Source organism: Dromiciops gliroides, chromosome 4, assembly GCF_019393635.1.
Source record: "Dromiciops gliroides isolate mDroGli1 chromosome 4, mDroGli1.pri, whole genome shotgun sequence".
Lineage (NCBI taxonomy): Eukaryota > Metazoa > Chordata > Mammalia > Microbiotheria > Microbiotheriidae > Dromiciops > Dromiciops gliroides.
The window spans coordinates 214293123-214316818 of NC_057864.1; the positions used below are offsets into that span (position 1 = coordinate 214293123).

The window sequence follows — 23696 nt, forward strand, 5'->3', positions numbered from 1 at the left end:
GAGAGCTTGTCTTTGGGGAGAGGGAAGAGGGGACTAAAAAGGGGAGATCTCTGGGTGCCCCAAGATAGTAACTATTCCTAATTATTTCTCACAATAAGATTAGAGGGTAAAGGGAGAGGATACAGAACCCTGCGGAAAGATCCAGGGTTGGGCCCAATGCTCACAATTGGAGCTACAACCCACCCTCACCAAATCTTCCTGCCCCATAGGTCATCGGTACCTTGTAAAAGGCCAGTGGTCCAAGTTTCGCTGTTTCCAAAGCACAGTGCATGACACCCTGGAACAGATAAACACTTCAAATGCCTCTGGAGATACAATGGCTCCATCCCATCTTCTATAATAAGGCATTTCGCGTCCCCACATCTCCAAGCTGACTACCCCAGGAATATCCAATTTGGAGTCAGAATTGGGTTTACTTGACTGTGCGGTCTTGGGCTAGACATTTTCTTTTTCTTTGAGACTCAGTTTCCTCCTCTGTCCAAGGAGGTGGGTTAGATTAAATGATCTTTCTGGTCCCTTTCATTTCTGACATTTGATGAGGCCGACTCAGACACACCAGGAGCTTAGTTCTCCGTACCAGGTCAGCTGAGCGTCTGAGAAGGTAAGCGAGTGGAGGGAACTATTCTGAAAGTTGGAGGGCTCGAGGAGAGAGAGAAAAGATGGGCAGCAGGATAGTAGCCCATGTATGTGTGTGTGTGGGGGGGATGGGATTAACAGATATTGACATGTTTACCGTATATTCCCCCTTGGAGTTCATCAGACGAGTCTTCAGTACGTCTAGGGGTTGGCACAGAAAGGTGGCACAGCCGCCCTGTGGAGAGGCAAGGTTACAGATTGCAAGAGAACCTCTCTCTTTCCTTCTTGAGGCTCTCAGGAGCTTGCCTGGGTAGATAGTCACTAGGGCTTCTTGGCCTTCAGCTTGTCTTGGGCCACAGAAGAAATTAACCAGACCCCCTTGCCGCGCCCCCCTCGCAGCTGCCTCCATCCGCTCTCCTTCTCGTTCCTCTCCCCATCCCCCAGCTCTTTTTTTTTTTTTAAGTGAGGCAATTGGGGTTAAGTGACTTGCCCAGGGTCACACAGCTAGTAAGTGTTAAGTGTCTGAGGCCGGATTTGAACTCAGGTACTCCTGACTCCAGGGCCGGTGCTCTATCCAGTGCGCCACCTAGCTGCCCCCCCAAGCTCTTTCAATGGCCACTGGGCAGTACCTCAGTCACTCCCCTGTTTTTAAAAGGCAAGGCATGTTTATGGGATAACAGAACATACCACCACCCCCCCTACCTTCTGCGGGTCATTTTCCACAGCCAAATAGAGATCTGTGGACTTCTGGGGGCTCAAATGCAAACTGGAATGATAACTTAAAGGTCATGGGAACTTACGGCAATGAAACTGGACAGGAAGTGGGCGAAGATGTTGTCCGAGATCATTTCTGTGCTGAGGACCAGCTGCTTCACTTGGTCATAGCAAGAGAGCTGCAAGAAGTGAGGCAGAATATCAAATTGCTTGCCATCTTGGGGAGGTGGGAGGGAGAAAAATTTGGAACTTAAAATCTTTCAAAAAATGAATGTTGAAAATTGTCTTTACATGTAATTGGAAAAAAATAAAATACTATTTAAAAAAATAACAAGAAGCGAGGGAGAAAAGGATTGCTAGTGGCTCCAAACAAGCCCAGAAGAAGCATTCCCTTAGGTCCAGAATTAAAAAGGGGGTACACTGTCCCAAAGAACATTTGTAGGAAGTAGGAAATGCTTCAGGAGGCCTCTCTCTAGCCTATAATCCATTCTTCCTGCACCAGACAGTCTGTGTTAAATTAATGTAATTTAGTTAACATTGATTAAGTATCCATGAAAGGTACTATAGGGGATACAAAGATAAATAGACACAGTCTCAGCCTCTGAGGCATTTATAATCTAGGAGAGGGATAGGGATTTAGGGGCCTCAAGTGCAGACAGGAACAAGCTCATGGGTATGTGAGGGGAGGGAAGGGAGAGGCAGAGGGAGAGGGAGAGGGAGAGGGAGAGGGAGAGGGAGGAATATAGTAAGGTCATAAATATCTCATGGACGGGATCATGGCAGCACCCCTAGAGTCAGAAAGACCTGGGTTCGAGTTCTATCTTTGACACATATTGGCTGTGTGGCCATAGGTAATTCTTTTAACCTCTCGGTACCCCCCAGGAAAACAATCTTTTTTTTTTTTTGGTGAGGCAATTGGGGTTAAGTGATTTGCCCAGGGTCACACAGCCAGTAAGTATTAAGCATCTGAGGCCGGATTTGAACTCGGGTCCTCCTGACTCCAGGGCCAGTGCTTTATCCACTGTACCATCTAGCTGCCCCTAGGAAAACAATCTTAAACCCTGACAAGCTGCTGATCTTTATCAGCCAAGGGAATTTCCACATAGATGAAGTCATAGATCTAGCTAAATTAGGGAAGGGAAGGGAAAGGGGGTGGGGGAGAAAAGATATAACATGCTGTGAAAGACTAGGGTATCTCTTTTTACCCCACTGAGTATCAGAATCCCCCCAGCTCTCTCATTCACTTGACCATGTGGTCATGGGCCAGACACTTCTTTTCTCTTTTTTCTGGGCTTGTTTCCTTTTCTACCCAAGTACCTGAATTGATTCTTTTTTTTTTGGCAAAGCAATTGGGGTTAAGTGACTTGTTCAGGGTCACACAGCTAATATGTGCCTAGTGTCTGAGGTCAGATCTGAACTCAGGTCCTCCTGACTCCAGGGCCTGCGCTCTATCTACTGCACCACCTAACTGCCCATACCTGAATTGATTCTTTTTTTAAATTAATTTTTTTAGTGAGGCAATTGGGGTTAAATGACTTGCCCAGGGTCACACAGCTAGTAAGTGTTAAGTGTCTGAGGCCGGATTTGAACTCAGGTCCTCCTGACTCCAGGGCCTGCACTCTATCTGCTGCACCATACCTGAATTGATTCTTAAAGGTTGGCAAAGATTTCATAAAGCCAAACCTGAAATGAGGGTGAGGGGAAGAAAGAACGTATTCCAGGTGGGGGGGGGGGGCTAGGAGGACCATGTGAACAAAAGCAGAGGTCAAGGTCAGGGAAAAGCAGGGGTGGAACACACAGTTTGCAGAAGGAAAACAAGCAGCAGCTTTGCCCCTACCATCAGGGCCACTTGCCACAGCTGGATTTTGCAGTCTGTCTCCCTAAGTCAAAGAAGAGCAAGAAAGCTAGTATCTGCAGCTCACCCTACTTTGTGGCATCGGCCAGCGGCTCCATGTAGGAGGTGTGCGGCCCAGAGGTCACCTACCTGCCCCACAGTGACAAGGGCTCCTCGGGACGATGCCATCGTCGCTCCGGAAAACAATTTCCTTACACCTTCTGCAATAGTGGGGAAAAGACCAGGTTAATGGTTTTCCTTGAGCTCTCTTTCCTGGTGGCAAGAGAACAGTTTGAGTTCTCACTCAGCCCCTGTTCCTGGCAGCCCATCATTCTACCTGGCTGGCCTCTGACCCCACCATCCCCTTCAAGAACTGAATCTGTTCACTCGGCACACAGGCTCGGGCTTTCCTTTTAGCCCACTACTAGAACCTGCCTGCTGTACATTTCCCCATTAACAAATCAATTCCTCCGAAACAATGACTATATGCCTACCTTGGGCGCAGCTAGGTAAGCTGGATGCCAATGAAAATGGGCGCGTCTTTCTAGGACTGTACAATCCTATAATTTAGAGGCAGCTAAGGGGCACGGTAGATAGAGTGCTGGTCCTAGAGTTTGGAAGACCTAAGCTCAAATCCAGCCTTGGGCAAGTCATTTTTTTTTTAAGTGAGGCAATTGGGGTTAAGTGACTTGCCCAGGGTCACACAGCTAGTTAAGTGTTAAGTGTCTGAGGCCGGATTTGAACTCAGGTACTCCCGACTCCAAGGCCAGTGCTCTATCCACTGCACCACCTAGCTGCCCCATTGGGCAAGTCATTTAACACCACTGAGACTCAGGTTCCTTTTCTAAAAAATAAGTGGGGTGGGGCAGCTAGGTGGTACAGTGGATAAAACAGTGGCCCTAGATTCAGGAGGACCTGAGTTCAAATGTGACCTCAGACACTTGACACTTACTAGCTGTGTGGCCCTGGGCAAGTCACTTCATTGCCCCTCAATAAAAAAAATAAGGGGGTCGGATAAGTTGACCTCTTTAGATCCAGGATCCTATGAGCCTGTGAGAAAGGTAGGTTGGAGTCAAATTGTGGAGGGCCCCAAATGCCAGGCTAGAGTTTATCCTGTGGAAACCATACGAAGGCACCAGATTTGGTTGCCCAGTTCAGGCCCAGGGACATAGGATATTCAGGGCTGCCAAGAACTGGCCCATAAGCATGCCACCCATCCTGGAATGGATCTTACCTTCACGGGCTACACGGATCAGGCCATCTATAGCATGGGAGTAGCTATGGGATATAAGATAAGCCCAAGTTAAGCTCGCACTTAAAGGGAATTCTCAAACATGTCCCCCACCTCTGCCCCAGTGACACTCCTTCCAGACATCTGCCCATCTCCTTGCAGCAATCTTTACAATACTTGATGCCTAGCCCCTGGTTTCCAGACCTCCCCACAGCAGCTCAGCTCTTTAGTTCAACCCTCACTCCCTGCTTCCTTCTGACCCAATTTACCTTCCCCTTCCCAACCCCTAGAGTCAGTGATTGTTAAGAGTGGAAGGGAGGAGCAGCTAGGTGGCCCAGTGGATAGAGCACTGGCCCTGGAGTCAGGAGGACCTGAGTTCAAATCCGGCCTCAGACACTTAACACTTGCTAGCTGTGTGACCCTGGGAAAGTCACTTAACCCCAATTGCCTCACTAAAAAAAAAAAAAGAGTGGAAGGGACTGGGGCAGCTAGGTGGCCCAGTGGATAAAGCACAGGTCCTGGATTCAGAAGGACCTGAGTTCAAATCCAGCCTCAGATACTTGACACTTACTAGCTGTGTGACCATGGGCAAGTCACTTAACCCTCATTGCCTCACCAAAAAAAAAAATCAAAAAAGAGTAGAAGGGACTCTAGAGGTCATTTAACACCTAGGCATGCCTGCTAGCAATCTCCTCTATACCACTCATGACAAGTGATCATCCAACCACCAAGGGATAGGGAGAGGAGCTCACTACCTCTCAAAGGAAATTCATCAAGGGGCAGCTAGGTGGTGCAGTGGTAAAGCACTGGCCCTAGAGTCAGGAGGACCTGAGTTCAAATCCAGCCTCAGGCACTGCACTTACTAGTTGTGTGACCCTGAGCAAGTCACTTAACCCTCATTGCCCCGCAGCAAAAAAAAAAAAAAAAGCCAATTCATCCCCCTTTGGGACAGCTCTAAATGTTACAGTTTGTTGCTGCTTTTGTTGGTTTTTTTTTAAATACAAAGATGAAATCTATTTCTCTGTAACTTTCTTTTATGTTTATTTTATTTTTTCCCCAATTACACGTAAAGATATTTTTTAATTCCAAATTTTTTTCCCCACCCTCCCTTCCCTCTCCTCTCCCAAAGCCAGCAAGCAATCTGATACAGGTTATGCATTTCTTTCTTTCTTTTTTTTTGGTGAGGCAATTGAGGTTAAGTGACTTGCCCAGGGTCACACAGTTAGTAAGTGTTAAGTATCTGAGGCTGGATTTGAACTCAGGTCCTCCTGACTCCAGGGCCAGTGCTCTATCCACTGCACCACCTATCTGCCCCTCAGGTTATACATTTCTCTGTAACTTTCAACCGATGGTCCCAGTGCAGCCTTCCTTGGAGCAAGCTAAACAAGTGTCCTCCATTTTCCATAGGACGATCCATGACCTATCTGAACACATGGATCACATACCCCACCCTAAGTCTTCTCTTCAGACTAAATGTTCCTTAACTCTTTTAGGTAGCATTCCTGTGATATTCCTTAACTGTTGTGTACAGGCCGATAAAGGTCTCCTAGATCCAGGAGTGGTAATCTACCTTCCTTCTCATTACACACAGGGAGAGGCTATGAAACACAAACCCCACTCAGCCACCCTGGGCCTCCTCCACTACTCACTTCCGCCTTTGGTTCACAGGTAACTTCATGTCATTCTGCATCCTGGAATCCAAAACCACATACACACACAGCAGTCAAGAAAAGCAAAACCACAGAGGGAGGGGGCAACACCCTCTGGGGATGAGATGAGAATTTGCCTATTCTAATTGTGAAACACCAATTTCTACCCCAAGGCTCTGGAAGTTATGAATGTTCAGACAAAAATCATTCATTGGCTTTTCTTTAAGAATGCTTTCTGGGGGCAGCTAGGTGGCGCAGTGGATAAAGCACCGGCCCTGGATTCAGGAGTACCTGAGTTCAAATTTGGCCTCAGACACTTAACACTTACTAGCTATGTGACCCAGGGCAAGTCACTTAACCCCCACTGCCCCGTTAAAAAAAAAAATGCTTTCTAAACCTAGGATTCATTGGAAAATTCCATGATTATAGAATCAAGTTATCTTCAGTTATAGAATCAAGTTAAAATAGGGCAACAAAAGAAAACTGAGTTTGGAGACAGGCCAAAATTTCACTTTTAGGTACTGTATATGGTTACTCGGACAATTTTTTATTTATTCTGGGAAGAGGAAATCAAATATTCATTTGACCAATTTCTAGATTAAACCAGATAAACAGGTATTGGTCTGGTCATATCTTTTTTTGTTTTTTTGTTTGTTTAACCCTGACTTTGCCTTGTGGCCCACAGACCCACAACAAGAAACTAATATCACAATGGTCTTAAGGGAAAAGGCTGAATTAAACTGACCTGTCATACCCGAGAGAGGCCATGCTTACCTGACATTCACCATGTCTGCAGGAGTCCCAATAAAACCACCAGCAAAACCTGAAGGAGGAAAAGAGAGCATAAGATCTCACAAGTAGATCTGTCATCGGATTCTCAATGAACCTCATTCCAGATCCTTCTGCTAAATCTGCCTTCCCCCTTATCCCCGCCACAAATGTCCTTTGATAACCCCTGTATTACCTCCAAGAGATCCCAACAACACCTTCTTATAGAAAGGGATGGGCCCGTGGCTCCCTGCGCTCATTCGGTCCCGGAATGACTCATAGATGGCAAAGCGAGTAAGGGAGTAGGTCATCTAGGGACAACAACATCATAATTAAGAATGAAAGCTCTGAAAGTGAGACATCTTCACACAAAGTATAGCTTCATACTATGATGAGATGATCAGGTTGCATCTGGACACACAGCCAGCAGCCTTTCCTGCAAAGGGGCGGCCTAGTAGAGCTAGCTTTCCCAATCTCTGGGGGCCCCCAGTTACTGCAATTGCCCCTCATCCTGCTTCCCACTCACTCCTCCTCTACTGATTCTATGAAGCTCAGGTCCAGCCCTCCATTCAGAAGGAAGGAGGTGCTTCTTTGTCCCTCTTCAGTCCAGGTCACCCTATTTTCCCTACTCTCTCTCCAGTTTTATCTCACCTGTTCTGGTGAGTACTTCTGCCTGGTAGACCCCAGCTTCTGCTAGGCTCAGATGAGCTGTCTGCCCTCCTCATTTCTGCCCCCAGGACACTCTTGCCCTCGATGGAGGACTCTAATTGAGTTGATGGGTTTTTAAAAATTTAATTTAATTTTCAGTTCTGAATTCTCATCCCTTCCTCCATCCTTTGAGAAGAAAAATACAAAAACCCATAAAAAATATGTATGATTTTGCAAAACAAATTCCCACATGAGCCATATCTGAGAGGGAGGGAGTGAGACAGAGACAGAGATAGAGAAGAAAATATGCTTTAGGGGGCAGCTAGGTGGTACAGTGGATAAAGTACCAGCACTGGATTCAGGAGGACCTGAGTTCAAATCCAGCCTCAGACACTTGACACTTATTAGCTGTGTGACCCCGGACAACTCACTTAACCCTCATTGCCCTGCAAAAAAAAAAAAAAAGAAAAAAGAAAAGAAAATATGCTTTACTCTGTACTCTTAAGTCCATTAGTTCTCTCACTGGAGGTAAATAACATGTTTTATTCCAAGTCCTTTGGAACTATGGTTGATCACTGTATTGATCAGGGGCAGCTACGTGGTGCAGTGGATAGAGCAGTGGCCCTGGATTCAAGAGGACCTGAGTTCAAATCTGGGCTCTTGACACTAGCTCTGTGTGTGTGTGTGTGTGTGTGTGTGTGTGTGTGTGTGTGTGTGACCCTGGGCAAGTCACTTAACTCCAATTGCTTCACCAAAAAAAAAAAAAAGATCATTGTATTGATCAAAGTTCTCAAGTCTTTCAAAGTTGTTTATCCTTACAATATTGTTATTGTATAATCCAGTTGGGTTGGGAGGAAAAAATCAACTAGACTTCTTATCTCATTTTAATCCTGTGATGAAATAATGGGATTTTGCAGATACTCAAAGACCCACCTGGAGATTAATTTAGACTGAATCAAGTGAGAGTGATTAACTGCTGATTAGCCTACTTCAAGTTAATTGGATTGTAATCTCACCTGGCTATCCCTTAAGAAGGTATTGTTCTCAGAAGCTAGACTGTGAACTCAACTTGAGAACACCTTCAAAACCAATGGATTTGGATGATGCCAACCAATAAGCTTGAAGCAGTGTGTAAGGACCGCCTCTGTTCCACACCTATAAAAAGCTTCCACAATCAGCTTGCTAGAGAGTTCCTGATTAAAGCAGGCTGCTGGAGGAGGACTTGAGGAAGAACCCAACCAGGCTGGAACTCTAGGCTAGGTAGGACTTCTTTTTCTTAACTTTCTGAACTCCTTGTGAATATCTGTATGCTTTAATAAATGTTTAATGCCCAAAGACTAGTGCTGAATCTTCTAATTTAAGGCGATCACACAATATAGATTTTTTTTTTGTTTGCAAAGCTTCATTTTTTTTCTTTCTTTTTTTTAATTAATAAAGTATTTTATTTTTTTCCCGTTACATATAAAGATAGTTCTCAACTTTTGTTTATACAGGCTTTCCAATTTCAGATTTTTCTCCCTCCCTCCCCTCCATCCCCCCTCCCCTAGACAGCAGGTAATCTGATATAGGTTATTTATATATATATACATACATAATAACATTAATCCTATTTCTGCATTAGTCATGTTATAAGAGAAAAATCAGAGCAATGAGGAAAAACCTCAAAATAGAAAAAACAACAGCACCAAAAACAAAAGAAATAGTATGGTTCATTCAGCATCTCTACTCCACAGTTCTTTTTTTTCTTCTTGGATTTGGAGATCCTCTTCTATCATGAGTTCCCTGGATCTCTTCTGTACCATTGCATTGGTGAGAAGAATATAGTCCATCACAGTAGATCAACACTCAATGTTGATGATACTGTGTACAATGTTCTTCTGGTTCTGCTCATCTCACTCATCATCAGCTCACGCAAGACCCTCCAGGTCTCTCTGAACTCCTCCTGCTCATCATTTCTTACAGCACAATAGTATTCCATTGTATTCATATACCACAACTTGTCCAGCCATTCCCCAATTGATGGGCATCCCCTCAACTTCCAATTCCTTGCCATCACATAAAGAGCAGATATAAATATTTTTGTACATGTGGGTCCCTTTCCCCTTTCCATGATTTCTTTGGGAAAAAGACCCAAAAGTGGTATTGCTGGGTCAAAGGGTATGGACAGCTTTATCGCCCTTTGGGCATAATTCCAAATTGCTCTCCAGAATGGTTGGATCAGTTCACAGCTCCACCAACAATGCATTAGTGTTCCGATTTTCCCACAGCTTCTCCAACATTTATTATTTTCCTTTTTTGTCATTTTAGCCAATCTGATAGGTGTCAGGTGGTACCTCAGAGTTGTTTTAATTTGCATCTCTCTAATCAATAGTGATTTAGAGCATTTTTTCATATGGTAATAGATAGCTTTGGTTTCTTCATCAGAAAACTGCCTGTTCATATCCTTTGACCATTTCTCAATTGGGGAATGACTTGGATTCTTATAAATTTGATTTAGTTCCCTATATATTTTATCAGAAGTACTGTCCACAAAAATTGTTTCCCAGCTTTCTGCCTCCCTTCTAATTTTGGATGCATTGCTTCTGTTTGTACAAAAATTTTTTAATTTAATATAATCAAAATCATCCATTTTGCATTTCATAATATACTCTCTTGTTTGGTCATAAACTGTTTTCCTTTCCAAAGATCTGATAGGTAGACTATTCCTTTCTCTCCTAATTTACCTATGGTATCACCTCTTATGTCTAAATCATGTATCCATTTTGACCTTATTTTAGTATAAGGTGTAAGATGTTGGTCTATGCCTAATTTCTGCCATATTATCTTCCAGTTTTCCCAGCAGTTTTTGTCAAATACTGAGTTCCTATCCCAGAAGCTGGAGTCTTTGGGTTTATCAAACACTACATTACTAGTGTCATTTACTACTGCATTTCCTGAGCCTAGCCTATTCCATTGATCTACCACTCTATTTTTTAGCCAGTACCAGATAGTTTTGATGACTGCTGTTTTATAGTAAAGCTCCAGGTTTGGTACCGCTAACCCACCTTCCTGTGAATTTTTTTCATTATTTCCCTGGATATTCTTGATTTTTTGTTTTTCCAGATGAATTTTGTTATTATTTTTTCTAGCTCTATAAAATAATTTTTAGGTAGTCTGATTGGTATGGCACTGAATAAGTAAATTAATTTAGGCAGTATTGTCATTTTTACTATATTAGCTTTGCCTATCCATGAACAATTGATATCTTTCCAATTATTTAGATCTGATCTGATTTGTGTGAAGAGTGTTTGGTAGTTGTGTTCATAGAGTTCCTGGGTTTGTCTTGGCAAGTAGACTCCCAAGTATTTTATATTATCTACCGTTACTTTAAATGGAATTTCTCTTTCTATCTCTTGCTGCTGGACTTTGTTGGTCATGTATAGAAATGCTGATGATTTATGTGGATTTATTTTATATCCTGCTACTTTGCTAAAGTTGTTAATTGTTTCAAGTAATTTTTGAGTTGATTCTCTAGGATTCTTTAAGTATACCATCATATCATCTGCAAAGAGTGATAGTTTTGTTTCCTCCTTGCCTATTCTAATTCCTTTAATTCCTTTCTCTTCTCTGATTGCTAAAGCTAACATTTCTAGTACAATATTAAATAATAGGGGTGATAATGGACATCCCTGTTTCACCCCTAATGTCATTTCACATACTCATTTCTATGAATCAATATAACCCACATGCTTGGTATTCTGACTACCAATCTTTCATATTAAATTGCATGTAGCAAAGGAGCAAGACCACCTTTATAGGGTGAATACTATAGAGTGACTCAGTCCTATGAGAATTACAGCAGGAGTCATCCAAGCCCAGAATGAACGGAGTCTTTTAAAAACTCTAAGGAACAGTTAAAATGGCTTTTAAAAAGCTAAGTTCAAATGAGTCCAACCATTATAGAAAGCAACTTGGAATTATGCTAAGGAAGTGACTAAAAGGCAGAGGACCTGTGGCCCAAAGATCCCACTGCTAGCTGTTTCCTCCAACGAAGTCACATATTTTTTCAAAAAGATACCAGCTAGGTGGCGCAGTGGATAGAGCACTGGTCCTGGATTCAGGAGTACCTGAGTTCAAATCCAGCCTCAGACACTTGACACTTACTAGCTGTGTGACTCTGGGCAAGTCATTTAACCCCCACTGCCCTGCAAAAACAAAACAAAACAAAAACAAACAAAAAAAGGTACCATATACATTTAAATATTTGGAACAGCACTTTTTGTAATGGCAAAGACCTGGAAAGAGATGCCCATCGATTAGGAGATGGTCAAACTGTGAGACATGAATGTAATGAAACACAGTAATAATAGAAATTAAATTATGTGTAAGAAATTAAATTCTTATATACTGAGAGAAATGATGAACATGATAACCACAGAGGAGTGTAGGTAGACATATGTGAATTGATGCAACATGAAGCAAGCAGAATCAGGAAATCAACATGTGTTGAAAGAACATCAAGGAAACAATCAAAATTGGACACAGTGTAATTGTAATGAACAAGCTTGGCACCAAAAAGAAATAAGAATACACTTCTTTCCCTTCTCTTGGAAGGCAGGGAAAGTATGGGTATGGAACACTGAATAACTAATGTTGAGATTTCATTGATACGATGGTGATCCTTGCTGAACTAATTTTTTCCACCAACCTCTTTTTTTAAAAATTTATTTATTTATTCATTTATTCATATATTTTGCGGGGCAATGAGGGTTAAGTGACTTGCCCAGGGTCACACAGCTAGTGTCAAGTGTCTAAGGCCAAATTTGAACTCAGGTCTTCCTGAATCCAGGGCTGGTGCTTTATCCACTGTACCACCTAGCTATACCACCCCCCCCCCCAACCTTTAAAAATGGTTTTCAAGGGATAGTTTTCTGGAAGATATAAAAACAAAAAGATATGTCAGTTGTTTTGTTTTGTTTTTTTAAAGCTATGTTCAGGTCATAAAGGAAGGAATATATTCATAACTTGGGAGTAGCTTACACCTTAATAGTTGACAGAACCTATTAAACTTAATATTTACTTCCATCTTCTCCATTAAAGAGAACGACCTTCAGCTTAAATAGGATAACCAAATAAAGCTAAGAAGGAATGAAGAGTTGGCACACAGTAATGCTGCTGATTAGCACTGGTAAAAGGAATTTCCTCGACTCACATGAACTGACGCAGAGTAAAATGAGCAGAACCAGGAAAACTTTGTACAAAGTAACAGCAATGTTGTTTGATAATCAACTGTGAAAAACTGAGCTATTCTCAACAATCCAATGAGCCAAGACGATCCTGAAGGACTCCAAAGAACTGATGGTGTATGAATGGAGATCGAAGCATACTGTTTTTTCCATTCTTTATTGTTCTTGGTTTTTTTGATCTGCGTTTTCTTTTGCAACTTGGCTAATATGGAAATGTTTCACATGACTGCATATTGCCTTCTCTGGGAGCAGAGAGGGGATGGGGAGAGAGAGAGGGTGAGAATTTGGAACTCAAAATTTTAAAGAATAAATGTTAAACATTTTTGCTTAGATGTAACTGAGAAAAAAATTAAATTACATTTTTTAAAGGTTTCCTTATCCAGGAATTCTTTATGCCAATCACAGGTCCAATTCCTATGCCTAATATTACTAATAAAATAGAACTGACAACTAGTCATTAATGGGTTGATGCTGCCTTAGAGGCATCCCAGGAATTTGCTCTTAGATTCAGGCTTTTTTTTTTTTTTTTTGCGGGGCAATGGGGGTTAAGTGACTTGCCCAGGGTCACACAACTAGTAAGTGTCAAGTGGCTGAGGCCACATTTGAACTCAGGTACTCCTGAATCCAGGGCCGGTGCTTTATCTACTGTGCCACCTAGCTGCCCTTAACCATATTTCTCAATGACTGGGAGGAACAAGGCAAATTTGTGCTTATTCTATATCTCCAAATGCCACAAAGTTGAAAGGGGCAGTTCATATGTTAATTGACAGAATCAGGATCCCAAAAGATCTCAAGACTAAATCTAATAAGATGAAACTTGGCAGGAATAAATACAAACACATTTTTGTCATCCGATAACCCTCATTTTTTCCTCTCAGACGCACAATTTCATCAGTATAAGGGATTCCAGTATGGAACATGAATCCTCTGCAGTTCAGTCTTAGAGAGAAATGCCTAGGGGGTTTCTTAAATTAAGTGACTTCCTTGTTCCTGGTCACACAGCTAGCAGCAGAGGAAATACCTGAACCCAGTATTCTGAGTAGAAAGTCAGTCTTCTATCCGACCTCATCTTTCAGAAGAGGAAACTCCCTTTTCCCATAGACATTAAGAAATTTGCCTTTTTTTTTTTTTTTTGGTGGGGAGGGAGGAGAGAAAGGAGGACCAGATCCCAGACTTTTTTGGTATAGGGAAACTGCCTTTATCAATGCAGAACTGCACAGGTCTGGCAACTGTTCTCTTTAGTCTTATCTAGGCCACTGAGAGGTTAAGTGAATCACCCAGGAGTCACAGCCAGTACTTGATGTCAGAAGTGGGATGACCTTGAAGATCTGTGTTCGAGGACAGCTTTCTATCCCCTCTCCCACCACCTTCTCTCACCCAGTATCATACAGGTATTCAAAAGCAGAGCTAGGATTCTGACTCTAAATATAGTACTTTTTCCACTATGTCACATCATCACCACTGTGTGTGTGTGTGTGTGTGTGTGTGTGTGTGTGTGTGTGTATGTGTGTGAGAGAGAGAGAAACCAAAAGCACCAGGACCAGGTATGAAAAACCTAGCCAGACAATAAATCTGTGTGAAAAAAGACCACAGGGTTTTGGTAAATAAGCTCAAAGTGTCAACAGTATGGTTCATCAAAAAAGTGAAGAAACTGTGCCCAGAAATGGGCAGGAGAGAGTCCTCTTGTCCCCTCTTCTGACTGGATCCTAGGGGGGTGGGGAGGAGGGTAAAGGGACAATATCAGAAGCAGAGAAGGCCTGGGGGGTACTCATGGCTACCCTCAAGCATCTAAAGGTCGATACCATGAAACACTCCAAAGGCTTGATGTAGTTGGCCTGACAGAACAGAAGCATTGGCACTGGGTGAAAGTATCAGAGGCAGAGTTTGGCCTCCTTAACCTTCATGCCTCTGAGACTATCTCCAATTTGCCCTACATGGGTCTTGTTTGTTCCTATTTGTTTTCATGTTGTCTCGCCTGTGGTTGTTTGCACACTTGCTTGAGAGAAGGCACTGTTGTGGGTTGGTTTGACCTTTCCTTGCATGCCCAGAGCATAGCAAACCAGGACCTTATAATAAATATTTGTTGATCTGACTTGGGATACCAGGAAATTTTCATGACAATGAGAACCATCCCAAACCTCAGGAGACAGTGGATTTCCCAGTCATTGCAGCTGTCCAAACAGAGGGTACAAGGCCACTTTGCAGGGGAGCAGACAGTGGATTCTTCCTCAGGCATGCATGGGGTGGAATGCAACTCTAGGAATTATCCATGTCCAAAATAGGGAACAGCCGTTTGCACAGGGAGAGACTGAGTGGACAACTGGTTAGGGACACTGTGGAAGGAATTCCTAGAGTCTAAACTATCAGAAGTTCCCATCAATTTGAGGCGTCTATGATTTTCTAAGGCTGGCCTCAATCCAAAGTAAGCATGAGAGAGGCAGGGTACTTGCTGTGCCTTCAGATCAAGAAAATCCCACAGCCAAAAGTCACCTCCTACCATATCAGTGGCCAGGTAGTACAGTGGATAGAGCACTAGACTTGGAGTCAAGAAGACCTGAGTTTAAATTCTGCCTCAGACACTTACTGGCCATGTGATCTTGGGCAAGGTGACTTGTAAACCACTCAGCTTCAGTTTTCCCCCATCTGTAAAATGGGGGGGATACTAAGACTTCCTCATAGGATTGTTGAGAGGATCAAATGAGATAACATCTATAAAGAGCTTTACAGATGTTAAAAAGCTTCTATAAATATTATATAATATTATATCATCATTATTATTATTATCATTATCATCATTATTGTTATTATTATTATTATTATTCCCGTAGTTACTATTACCACCACCTACCTGCCGGCAGATGGAGGCGCTGATGCCATTGTACAGGGCCAGGAAGCCATCTGTCCGCACCACCTTTAATGCCATGCCAGTCATCTTCATCTCTATCTTCTGCTGTGTCTGTAGATGGACCTGCACAAGTCAAATCAGCAAGCATTTATTAAGCACCTACTATATACTAGGCACCGTGCAAAGGAAAAAAGAAAAAAACAAACCCACCAAAAAACCCAACCCCAAACAAAAAACAATTCTTGTTTTCAAGGAATTCACAGTCTTAATGGGGGAAACAAGCAAACCGATTACACGTAAACAAGATGGATACAGGGTAAACTGGAGGCAATCTCAGAGGGAAGGCATAGCAACTATGCATGTCCCCAACATTAGTGGGGACTGGGAAAGGCTTTTAGTAGAAGGTAGGATTTTACCTGAGATTTTTTTTTTTTGAGGCAGTTGGGGTTAAGTGATTTGCCCAGGGTCACACAGTTAGTAAGTGTCAAGTGTCTCGGGCCGAATTTGAACTCACGTCCTCCTGACTCCAGGTTCCAGTGCTCTATCCACTGCCACTGTGCCACCTAGCTGGCCCCAGATTTTAGCTGAGATGTGAAGGAAGCCCAAAGGCAGGGAGAAGGAAAGGGGGCAAGCCAGTGAAAACACAGGATGGGGAGACGGAGGACCATGGACAAGGAAGCCAATGTTATGGGATCTCACAAATCGGGGGAGGGAAGGGATGTAGAGATGTTAAGAAGACAGGAAAGGTAGGCCACGAGTCCCTTCAGGACATGACTAGCCATTCAGCCGTCTGTCTCCCCTCCCTGAGCTCTCCCGTGTCCCATGTGCACATTTCCTTCCCCTGCCCCCCAGTGCTGAACTTTCTATCACTACAGTACAACTAATCCCCACCACCAACTATCCCCTTAATCTCTCTGAGCTGCCTCCCAACAGCCTTTGCTCTGTTCATCCCCAGACACCCAACTAATGATGTCCAGGCAGTTGAGGGGCAAGAGCCAGGTCTGTGGATCTGTCCCAGGTCCATGCAACTCTCCATTAAGAGAGTGTGATTGAATGAATGAATACATTTACTTGTGTGGTGCTATGATACCTTTTCAAGAGTCCAGTGCAAGTCAGGAGGCCCAGACCTAATTACCTGGGTCCTCCCAGATGTCACAGGACTGCTGTGACATTGCATGCCACCAGAAAACAATTGACCCTGGATGTCTCTGATAAGGAATGAAATCAGCAACATATCTTTCAGTTATAGGAAATGATAAGCAGTTCAAGTTTAAAGTCAGTTAACATTTACTGCATATGAAATGGCTACTTATCCAGGTACTGTCTAGAGCTAGAAAAAGTCATAACAAAATTCATCTAGCAGAACAAAAGATCAATAATCTCAAGGGAAATAATGGGGGGGGGGAGTAGAAAGGAAGGTGATCTAGTAGTACCAGAACTCAAACTATGCTACAAGGCAATAATGACCAAAACAATTTTGTTATCAGTGGGACAGATTAAGCACCCAATATAAAGAAACAAATGAGCGCAGTAATCTAGTATTTGATAAACCCAAAGAAACTAGTTGTCAGAGTAACAATTCACTCATTCAATAAAAACCATTGAGAAAATTGGAAAGCAATCTGGCAGAAACTAGGGTTAGACTAATACCTTGTACCATACAACCAAGTGGGTTTATAATTTAAGATATTTTGTTGTTGTTCAGTTGTTTCAGTAGTGTCTCTCTGTGACCCCATTTGGGATTTTCTTGGCAAAGATACTGTAGTGGTTTGCTATTTCCTTCTCCAGCTCATTTTATGGATGAGGAAATTGAAGTGGGGGGGGGGGTAGCTGTACAGGGTGTTGCACGCCCTAGGCTTGTGGCCCGGGGGGCGTGGAGGGGAGCTTTCTAATTTTAGCCTCTTACATTCCCCCCTTTGCTTCGACAAGAAACACAGGGTGTTTCCTTGATGAAGCAGTGTCAAGTGTCTGAGGCTGCATTTGAACTCAGGTCCTCCTGACTCCAGGGCCAGTGCTTTATCTGCTGTGCCACCTAGCTGCCCCTCAAGGTTTCATTTCTATATGTCCATATAGCATCTCCCAATATGTAGAGGAATCTTCAAACTTATAAGGATAGGGGCAGCTAGGTGGCTCAGTGGATAGAGCACTGGCCCTGGAGTCAGGAGTACCTGAGTTCAAATCTGGCCTCAGACACTTAACATACACTTACTAGCTGTGTGACCCTAGGCAAGTCACTTAACCCCAACTGCCTCACTAAAACAAACAAAAAACCCCTAAAAAACAAAAAACAAACAAACTTATAAGGATAAGAGTCATTCCCCAATTGATGAATGGTCAAAGGATATGAACAGGCATTTCTCAGAGGAAGAAATCATAGCTATAAATAGCCATATTTTAAAAAATGTTCCAAATAACTTATAGAGAAATGTAAATTAAAATAACTCTGAGGCTGCACCTTACCTAAGATATTGGAAAAACTGACAAAAAGGGGAAATAACAAATGTGGGAAGGACTGGAAGCAAACAGACATGTTAATTAATATACCTTGTTGGAGTTGTGAACTGGCATTGCCATCCTCGAAAGTAATTTGGAACTACACATAAAAATCTATTGAACCATGCATATTTTTTGGCCCAGTGATACTGTTACTAGGTTTATAACCCCAAAGAGGTCAAAGGATGTATGTATGAAAAATATGCACATATTATGTATGTACAAAAATATTTATAACACCTTTTTGAGGTGGCAAAGAATTGGAAATGGAGGGGGCATCTGGCTGTTGGGGAATGGCCGAACAAGTAAGTATGTGAATGTGATGGAACATCACGTGCTGTAAGAAATGATGAAGGGGGTGGTTTTAGGGAAACCTGGGAAGACTTATATGAACTAATGCTGAGGTAAGTTAGCAGAACCTAAGAATAATTCATAGAGTAACAGTAATATTACAAAGACAAACAACTTTGAACCCTGATCCATGCAATGACCAAGAATGACTCCAGAGGACTCCAGCATGATTAAACATGCTGCCCACATCCTGACAGAGAAGTGATGGGCTCAAGAGTGCAGATTGAGACATAATTTTTTTTGGACATAGCCAATGCAGGAATTAGTTTTGTTTGACTATGCTTCTTTGTAACAGGGCTTTTGTTTTTCTTTCTTTCACAATGGGAGAGGGGGGAGGGAGAACAGGTGGATTTTTATTAATTGAAAAAAAAATTTAGTGTAAAAAAAATCTCTATCCAACTTAATAGTAAGGCTGGGGAAAGGAAGGGAAGGACAAAGGAAAAGGCAGGAAAGACATCACAAAGTCCTTAAGGTCAGATTATCCATTGGAAAAAGCCTAGGTATCTGGTGGAACACTAGTGACCTTGCCTGCAGGGGCTTGGATACTGGTTGAGACAAGGCAGACATTAATTTTGAGAAAATCCAAAAGAGATAAACAGAACCTGGGGGCAACTAGGTGGCACCAACCCTGGATTCAGGAGGACCTGAGCTCAAATGCAGCCTCAGGCACTTGACACTTACTAGCTGTGACTCTGGGCAAGTCACTTAACCCTCATGGCCTGGCAAAAAAAAAAAAAAAGTATAATGCCACCTTTGGCCAAGCTTCTACCAAGCATGACCATAACATGCCCTCCCCCGCCCAAGAAACCCAGGTCACAAAACAAGGCCTCACACTTACCCCATTTTATCCTTTCTTCCTGTCAAGGGCCATGGATTCTTAAAAATTCTTTATTTTCAGGCTACGGTTAAACACTAAAGTGGGCATTCATACACAGAGCAGAACTGAGAGAAGACTGCATGAGAAACTGCAGTGGTCCATTTTGCACAGCTTGCTTTTCTTCTAAAGTCTTATAATAAATTCAGACTCCGGGCTGTGGGTTTTGGCGGTGGTTTTTTCCATAACCAAATAAACTTTTTTTTTTTTGCTCAGAATGAACTGTAGAAATGAATACACGCAAACAGAGGTGCACAAAGGGCTTCTAATCACCTGTGACCATTCCTCACCTCTGTTATTTTAGGGGCTGGTGCCATTCCAATTTCTATTCTGGTCCTTCAGAGACCTAAGTTGCTCAGCTCCAATCCTCTCCCTTCTGCCATAAAGCTTTTCTACTCTGGCCATTCTGATCATAATAATTAATAATAGTAATAACTAGCATTTATATAGCACTTTAAGATTTGCAAAGCACTTTACGATATTATCTCATTTTATCCTCACAACCACCCTAGAAATAGGTGCTATTCTTTCCCCATTTTACAGATGAGAAAACGGAGGCAGACAAAGGTTAAGTGACTTGCTTAAGACACACAATCTTTTTTAATTTTTTAGTGAGGCAATTGGGGTTAAGTGACTTGCCCAGGGTCACACAGCTAGTAAGTGTTAAGTGTCTGAGGCCAGATTTGAACTCAGGTCCTCCTGACTCCAGGGCCAGTGCTCTATCCACTGCACCACCTAGCTGCCCCTTTTTTGTTTGTTTGTTTGTTTGTTTTTAGTGAGGCAATTGGGGTTAAGTGACTTTGCCCAGGGTCACACAGCTAGTAAGTGTTAAGACACACAATCTAGGGCTGCATTTGAACTCAGGTCTTTCTGAGGAGGCAACTAGATGGCTCCTTGGATAAAATATTGGGCCTGGTGTCAGGAAGGCTTGAGTTCAAATCCAGTCCCAGATATGTACTAGCTGTGTGACCTTAGACAAGTCACTAAACCTTCATCAGCCTATTCTACACAACTTGTTCTTTTCTTAAAAGAGGTAGATGTGGAATGGGGAGGAGCGCCTGTGAGACACTTACACATACAAGAGTTTGACATAACCAAAATGGACCAGGGTTTCATAATATATTAATAAATACATCACACATAAAATCCTTTAGGTAGAGAACATGGACCAGGTCCTAAGGATACACATATTAAAAAAATTCAACACAGCATTCTCTAGCTTCAAGATCTGTTATTTTTCACCAAAGCTCTCAACAGATCAGCAGTTTTTCTATAACTTAGAATTTCTCCATGACTTTTCTCCTTTCCCTTCCATGTTTAAATGGTCTGTTCCACTCTATGTTTCTGTGATGCCTCATTTCTTCCAAAGAAGATGGCACTTCCCTGTTTCTTTGTCTTCATCCTCAGTAGCAACCATCTTCCCCTAATTATCTGCAGCCTCCTCTTCTTCCCTACTTTTAGTCCCCAAATCATCACTTCAAAGTTCTCATTTCTTTGTTGTTGCTCAGTCGTGTCTGACTCTTTATGACCCCATTTGGGGGTTTTCTTGGCAAAGTTAACTGGAGTGGTTTGCCATTTCCTTCTCCAGCTCCTTTTTGGAGATGAGGAAACTGTGACAAACAAGATCAAGTGATTTACTTAGGGCCACTCAGCGAGTTGGATGTCCAAGGCCAGATTTGAACTCAGAAAGTTGAGTGGCTTCAAGCCTTGCTCTACCCACTTCAATACCTAGTTGCCCACTTCACCTTAGAAATTATCTCATGGGGCAGCTAGATGGCGAAGTGGATAGAGCACTGGCCCTGGAGTCAGGAGTACCTGAGTTCAAACCCGGCCTCAGACACTTAACACTTACTAGCTGTGTGACCCTGGGCAAAGTCACTTAACCCCAATTGCCTCACTTTAAAAAAGAAAGAAAGAAAGAAATTATCTCATGGGGCAGCTAGGTGGCACAGTGGATAAAGGACTGGCCTTGGATTCAGAAGGACCTGAGTTCTAATCTGGCCTTAGACACTTGACACTTACTAGCTTTGTGACCCTGGGCAAGTCATTTAACCCTCATTGCCCCCCAAAATAAACCAAAATTAGTGACATTTAGATAATTCAATGTATTTATAAAATGAGATTTTTAAAAAATAAAATCCTCATTAAGATAAATAAAATCCAATTTCAGCATGATACAGTCCATAACTAGTAGGTTTGCCTACCCCCCCCACACACACACATATATACAGCTGCTCATCTTCTGGGCTAAGTGCTTACATTTTTTAAATTAAAATTTTATTATGTTCTTAATGCTGACTGCCTCTAAAAATAAATAAACAAACAAACAGATTTTATCATGTTGCCATGTTTCTCATTCAGATCATCTTGGGCCAAGCTCTCTACATTCATGGTTCTCTGGCTGATTGTTGACAGCTTAGTTAGAAGCATCTGGAACAGTGGTGATGGAAGAGTATGCTGTAAAACTTGCCATGGCTGTGGTGGCTGCCCCCGCCCCAGACAGCAATGGCATTTGTCAAGTGGTCAATACCCTTCTCATATTCACTTGGACTAGTAATTCCTCACCACACTGTATTTCCTCTGAGCAGCTTCTGCAGCTTTAAGGTCAGATAACATGGAAAAGCCCAGTTCTCTCTTTAGCAAGCCTGTCCTTTAAGTTTGGGGGTCACTCCCTCTCTTGCAGTCAAGAGTAGGCAATGAAGAGGGCCCCTCGAACACCTGTGGAGAGGGAGCCACTCTGGCCCAACACATTTCCGGCTGCTCATGGCAGTAGTGCCGTCCCCAGATGACCCCCAAGCCAGAAGAATCAGCTAACTCTGCTCCCATTGGGTTAACAAACTTTATATGACCATGGGCCTCAATAATGATTGCCTCAATAAATAAATAAACTATGTGTAATAGAGGTTCACAGTTTCACATACAACCTTCTTTTGTCCTCTATAATTCCAGTCCATAATAAAAAAGAAAAATTAATAAATGCTCAGGGAAATGATGATTTTCTAAGATGTGGATGGCAGGATTTTGAATGTCAGAGAACTACAGAGTTTGGATGAGACAGGATAGGATCTATCTACTTTTGTCTGACCTTTTTCATTCTAAAATAAGTTTTATCGGAAGGCATCAGAAGACACCTTTCTCTTTTACATAACAGCCATTTCTGGAAATTATCACTCACCAGCTCCCATCTGACCTTTCTGGAAGAACACAGTGAAAAAGGGATGGGAAATAAATTCTTGGCTGGCCATGGGAGAAGACAAAGAAAAGCCCTGTCTTCCTTCCCGCCCCCCCCCCCACATTTTGCATAAAAAATATCTGAAGTCTCCTTTTGAAAATCAACCGCCCACTCCTGAAAACCATACTGGAACACTAGGTGAATATCTCCTAGTGCCAAAAGGAAATGCCATCAGTTCATATGACAAGGCTTTGGTTATTAATTAAACGCAGACCCACTCAGTCAAATCACCTCTCCTATCCTCCCATGCCACTGCAGACAGAATGACTTTAAAAAAAAGAAATTAATCAGTATTTATTAAATACCAAAGGTATTATTAGGTACAAAGTATCATGTGGTAAGGGACACAAAGATGCACCCTGCCCTGGAGGCATAATGACCTAGATTTAGCACGGGAAAGCACTATAAAGTATATTTAACTTTATCTTTTTTGGGGCGGGGGCAATGAGGGTTAAGTGACTTGCCCAGGGTCACACAGCTAGTAAGTGTCAAGTGTCTGAGGCTGGATTTGAACTCAGGTCTTCCTGAATCCAGAGCTGGTGCTTTATCTACTGAGCCACCTAGCTGCCCCCTGAATCCAGAGCTAGTGCTTTATCTACTGAGCCGCCTAGCTGCCCCCTTAACTTGAGGGAAGCCAAAAGGGACTTGTAGCTAGGGGAGGGTGTCATAGTCTGGCCGGTGCCTGGGATGGAGGAGGTCAACCCAACCTTTCTGGAAGCTTTGATAACTGCATGGTAGGTAGGATAAGATTACAGTTCCCCCACAATCAAATACCACCAAAACCTTTCATTTTTGAGATGAGGAAACTGAGGGTCTGGAGTGGGGCAGTGATTTGCTGAGGTTCACACATCAGAAGTAGGATTTGGACCTCGGTCCAACAATAATACCCATGAATTTTATTGATATTATTTATATTAGCAGCTAATGGTTTGCTAAGCACTTTACAAATCTGATCTCATTTTATCCTCACAAACCTGGGAAATAGATGCTATTATTTCCTCCCATTTTACATATTCGACCTCTACTTAAGGTAAACAAGAGAGTCAGTCAGTGACTTTCCCAGGGTCACACAGCTTGTGAATGTCTGAGGCTGGATTTGAATCCAGGTCTTTCTGACTCCAGTGCTCTATCCACTGGACCACCTAGCAACCTCATTCATTCTAAAGTTAATGATATTTCCAGTGTGCCACATTGCCTGCTTCTCCCAGAATCCTAGAATCCAATCTTCTGGTACAAAATTACTAGTTTAGAGCATG

At 42.6% G+C, this 23696-nt stretch overlaps 1 protein-coding gene across 1 annotated transcript in view; it reads right to left on the reverse strand.

Moving 5' to 3' along the window:
* Positions 1 to 23696, reverse strand: part of LOC122753669 (mitochondrial dicarboxylate carrier-like) — a 35054-nt gene that overhangs the window by 4899 nt on the left and 6459 nt on the right. Inside the window, exons 2-10 of the mRNA XM_044001238.1 lie at positions 15494 to 15613; positions 6969 to 7083; positions 6779 to 6827; positions 6005 to 6046; positions 4359 to 4402; positions 3275 to 3345; positions 1377 to 1469; positions 734 to 811; positions 221 to 277 (exon numbers count right to left, since the gene is read on the reverse strand). Of these exons, the coding sequence (XP_043857173.1) occupies positions 221 to 277; positions 734 to 811; positions 1377 to 1469; positions 3275 to 3345; positions 4359 to 4402; positions 6005 to 6046; positions 6779 to 6827; positions 6969 to 7083; positions 15494 to 15613 (669 nt within the window). The remainder of the gene's footprint in view (positions 1 to 220; positions 278 to 733; positions 812 to 1376; positions 1470 to 3274; positions 3346 to 4358; positions 4403 to 6004; positions 6047 to 6778; positions 6828 to 6968; positions 7084 to 15493; positions 15614 to 23696) is intronic.